Source organism: Geospiza fortis, unplaced genomic scaffold (assembly GCF_000277835.1).
Source record: "Geospiza fortis unplaced genomic scaffold, GeoFor_1.0 scaffold657, whole genome shotgun sequence".
Taxonomy (NCBI): Eukaryota; Metazoa; Chordata; class Aves; order Passeriformes; family Thraupidae; genus Geospiza; species Geospiza fortis.
In genome coordinates this window covers 467,941-472,537 of record NW_005054481.1, presented here as the reverse complement: position 1 = coordinate 472,537, position 4,597 = coordinate 467,941, and the positions used below count along the sequence as shown (strand labels likewise).

Genomic DNA, 4,597 nt, shown 5'->3' with positions numbered 1-4,597 from the left:
TGTTTGAAAGGCCTTTCTGCAGACACTTCAGCACAGCTTTGACTTCAACTCTTGCTCAATGCTGTTGCCACCCCTTGCAAGGTGAAGAAAAGCTTCCCCTGGAGCTGCATGGCCCCAGGGTGAGGGTGTACCTCGATAGGTTGTGTGCACAGGCTCCTCCACAGTGACACTGTAATTGCTGAAATCCTCCTCCACCAGGACTCCCCCGTAGCTGTGGACCTGCACAAGAGCAAAGCAGCGCACACTGAGCAGCCTGGGCCAAGGCTGTGTGTGCAACACACCCTCACTGCCAAACACACTCCACTGAGATGCCTGAGCAGGTGCCAGGTTCCTTAGGGTACCCTGGGCATCTGTGCTCTCACAGCCCTGGCACCTGGCTCACTGTTCAGCATCTCAGGATGCTCTGCACTCCCCTCCTAAAGCTCACCCACGCCAAGGGTGCTCCCAGGACATTCTGTCTGCCCAGGAAGATGGGGATTGGCCCTGCCCTGCAGCCTCCCTGCCCTGGCTGGCAAACAGGAGTGTGATAAGGGGCATTGAATACTGCCAGGATTATGGGTGCAGGAGACAAGGAGCTTGGGTGTAGCAGGTGGCCATCACTAGAAATATCAACTAAAAAAATCACTGTTCTCACCCTATCTGAAATTATTTCATCTGACAGTGGGTCTGCTGTAGCCTTGGTCTTCCTGTAAGATTCCTGTCAGAGGTACAATGTACCAGGGCTGGCACAGGAAAGATGGGCCATCCTCTCCACTGCAGGTCTTCTGTGGCTGAGTCACGATGGACATGAGGGAGGGCTATCACAGAGTGCGGGCACTGCCCAGGCTCCCCAGGGAATGGGCATGGCCCCAAGGCTGCCAGAGCTCCAGGAGTGTCTGGACAATGCTCTTAGGGAGAGGATGGGATTGTTGGGACGCCTGCATGCTCTGATCTCTAACCCAGTTAGCCTCCTTGGCAGGAAAACTCCTCTGGCAAAACTGAATGAATCACTGGAGCAGGACAGCTAATGCAGGGCATGCTGTGGGGCCAGAATGTCAAGTGACCCCAAAGCTGCTAAAGATGTCTTTCCTACCTGGGATCCCTGTTTCCTTCCCAGAGAAAAGGCTGGTTGGACCCCAGGGCTGTGCTGAGCCAGGACCTGGCTCCCCAGATCCAGCCAGTGGGGAATGGGGCACAAGGAGCAGAGAAAGGGGAAGAAGCCCCAGTCAGCCACACACTGCAGACATCCCAAATTCCCAAGAGAGCACTATTTTGCACCTGTGCCTGGAAGCAAAGAGTGGGTGTTTTGGAGCTGTTGATTTCACCAGATGGATGCCCTCCCTGTGCTAGAACAATAACCACTTTGTGAAGGCAGCACTTTGCTCTGCAACCAAAGCTGGAATTGTGCACTGGATCCCAGAGCTTGTCAGGATCTTTGATGTGGCAACCCTGGCCCTTGCTCCTCCACAGGGAATTTGTGCTTCCCTGTGGCAGCCCCCAGGTCAGGAAAACACAGTGACAAAGCAGGGTTTAGCTGTGGAGATGCTCACAAGCTTGGGACTCCTCCTGCTCCTCATCCTTCACCTCTGCTGTAGTTCCCACAGATGTCTGAGGCTTGAGTGGAATGAACACATTCCAGATTCTTGATGAGCTATTGAAGGAGCACCACTTGAACCATGGTGGCACAATAAAATAGTGCTCCAACTACCCCTACTGCAGCCACACAGATATAAAAGTTGCTATGGTTTGTTTGGGGCTTTTTTCACCAGAATTACTTTATCTGTTCTGATATTTTTTCCAGAGCACCTCTAACAGGAGTTAAACTAGGGCAACCCCAAGTGGGACCAAGCCTTTCTAATCCTCTGCTCACAAGACTCAGGTTTTTTTTCAAGCCATCTTCCTGGAGTCTGTATCCTACAGTCCCATTAACCACAACAACTTGTTTCTCAACAGCCTCTTGTCCTGGGGAAAAAGGCTTTGTCACCCAAGTGAACAGAGCCCATAGCCCAAAATGATTTTTGTTTTCCTTCCAGACTGTCCTGGTTATAGAGGAAATGGAGGTTTCACTTCTGTAGACTGTGGGAATGGCCTGTGTGTCAGTACTCCCACCACTGCAGGGACAGGAAAGGAAAAGGAGGCATCTGTCCCCATCATTGTGCTGGCACTTGGCTTATCTCCAGTTTGTCACCTTAAGCAGGTGGCAGCCCCAGGCTGGCAGGTGCCAGGGGCAGTCCTGGCTCACCTCAGAGATCATCTCCTGGGTCAAGTTCCCACTGTAGAAGGCTGCCACCCCTTCTGCCCCCAGCAGCTGCAGCACGGCCGCCAGGTCCGGGCGCCGGACGAACATCCCAGGCAGCAGGGGCTGTCCTCCCGGCAGGAAGAGCTCCTGGAATCGCTCAGAGTAGTTCAGCTCCTTCAGTTCACCCAGGGCTTTGGCTGCAGGTGAGAAGGGGAAGCACATCCAGAAAATGCAGGGGTCAGGAAGGCACCAAGGACCTGGAGTCACTGTGCACCTGATGGGGATGTTGGAGACCTGCTGCTGCCTCTGGCCCTATTGCAAAACTAGGGGGGAGCTGGACCACTGGTCCTTTGGAACTGGGAAAGAAACCCAAAGAGACCCCAGAACCCTTCCCTGCCTGGCCCTGGGCACTGCCCAGTGTGGTTTGTCTGCCCCGGCTCTGCCCAACCATGGCAAAGGGCTCCCATTTGGCCACCACCACACTGTCCCCTGGCAGACTGTGGCTCACGCATTGCTCAGCTCCCAACAGCATCCAATCTCCACGTCCACAAAGCCCTGATTTCCCACGACTAACCCCCTGCATCCCCAGCTGCCTTGTACAGTGAACTGCCTTGAGCTGCCCATCAGGTACTCACCCAGGTCATGTGTGACATTAAAGCCATTCTGGGCAACATCGGCCACGAGGCCCAGCAGCTCAGACCAGGGGAGCCTGCCAAGGGAGAGAGGACAAGGAGAAATGGGCCTTGGAGGGCTGCAGTGGGGCAGGGTGCTGGGGAGCTAGCACAGGGCTTGGCTCGGCAGTCAGGGGCTCCTGGGACACCAGGCTGTGAGGCCAGCAGTGGCCAAAAGGAGCACTGAGCTTTCAGTGTTTCTCCTTAACAGGATCATGTCAGGGCTCCAGGATGTGCCCCAGAGAGGAATGGCAGGGCATGGATGGGGGAAGGGCTGTGCCAGCAGCAAAAGCTCAAGCCAGGCTCTGGTGGTGAGCAAGTCATTCAGATCCCTCTGTATCCCAACAGAGCACCAAGGACGGGCACACCTCTTAGGGTCCAGCTAAAGAGACAATGAAAATGCACAGACATGCAGGGCCATGTGCTGCAGCTCTAACAGAACATTCATTGTACATCTTCTTAGCCAACAGTTCACTTTGCAGAAAACATGACCACGCTGAATTTTTTCTTTTGTACATGAAATAGCAAAAAAATAAACATCTCTTTCAACACAAGCCTCTAAGTACCTCTTTGCTGATGGTTTTGACTGGTGGCTGAGAACATGGTCTGATGGCAAGGGCTCATGTGCTCCCAGCTTCCCACAGGGACCCGAGGGCACAGCCTGTGCCAGCCTCATGTCTTACCTGCCATGTAACTGGTGTGCCTGGTGCATTCCTAGGATCATGCCTGGCACCCCTACGAGCAGACCTGGCTGTAAAACAGGACAAAAAGGAAGAGAGTAGTCTCCTTTCCATGAGGACATGGGACGTGGTCCTCAACTGCAAGGGGAGGTGGAAAGCATGTTTACTTTGGAATTATCTGCATAGTTAGGAGAGGGGAAGAGTCTGTAGCAACACACTTTACTATGGAATAAAAGGTTTTGGAAAGAGAGAGGCAAATTCAATCTTGTTCTCAACCCAGGAGAGAGAACTCAGCAGAACAACCTGGGATTAGGCTCCTTCCTGGGGCTCTTGTCCTCCCAGCATCCTGCTGATGCCTGCAGGGCCCAGGATGTCCCATGATGAGAGAGAACTCTTGCAGCTTTGCTGGGCATCTGCCCCTCAGCCTGAAAGTTGGAGGGAGGAGAGCTGGAGACAATGGCTGCGGGACGCTGGTTCTCACCTTGGTGTCCTGCTGTAGGTCCCCTTCCAGTGGGATGCCCAGGGGAGCCACCTCACGGAAGTCGATCACCCAGCTCCTGTTCTTGCGGATGTCGTGGACCAGCATCACCCCGCCCCTGCGGCGAGACAGGGTCAGGGCGCGGCACGGCTCCTGCAGCACCGCGGCCGTACGGCTCGGGGGGCGCTGAGGGCAGGGCGGCCCCGTGAGACAAGGGGCGCTGCGCCAGGTCACCGGCCCCAGCAGGGCACCAGGTGGCCGGAGTAGCAGTGTGTCCTTGCCTAGGGCACACACCGGGACAGCCAAGGCAGGGTTGGTGTGGGACACAGGCAGCCCTGTGCTGAGCCTGGTGAGGCTGGAGCAGTCCCTGCCTGCCTGGTCATGGAGCCACTGGCTCTGTTCCACTGCCAGGCTGGGACCATCGGGGATTTTCTTTCTAATCTGAGCAGTTTTGCAACAAAAGATGGTGTTTGCTTACAGCAGCAATGGGTGGTGCAGCTGGAGCAGTGATCAGGTGGCTTTGGTTTATGCAACGCTGCTGAAACCTCCG

At 55.1% G+C, this 4,597-nt stretch overlaps 1 protein-coding gene across 1 annotated transcript in view; it reads right to left on the bottom strand.

The window, feature by feature from the left end:
• The window catches only part of GGT7 (gamma-glutamyltransferase 7), a 17,534-nt gene that overhangs the window by 9,214 nt on the left and 3,723 nt on the right, over positions 1–4,597 (bottom strand). Inside the window, exons 4-8 of the mRNA XM_031063127.1 lie at positions 4,051–4,165; positions 3,573–3,640; positions 2,854–2,927; positions 2,222–2,415; positions 132–219 (exon numbers count right to left, since the gene is read on the bottom strand). Coding sequence (XP_030918987.1) covers positions 132–219; positions 2,222–2,415; positions 2,854–2,927; positions 3,573–3,640; positions 4,051–4,165 — 539 coding nt within the window. The remainder of the gene's footprint in view (positions 1–131; positions 220–2,221; positions 2,416–2,853; positions 2,928–3,572; positions 3,641–4,050; positions 4,166–4,597) is intronic.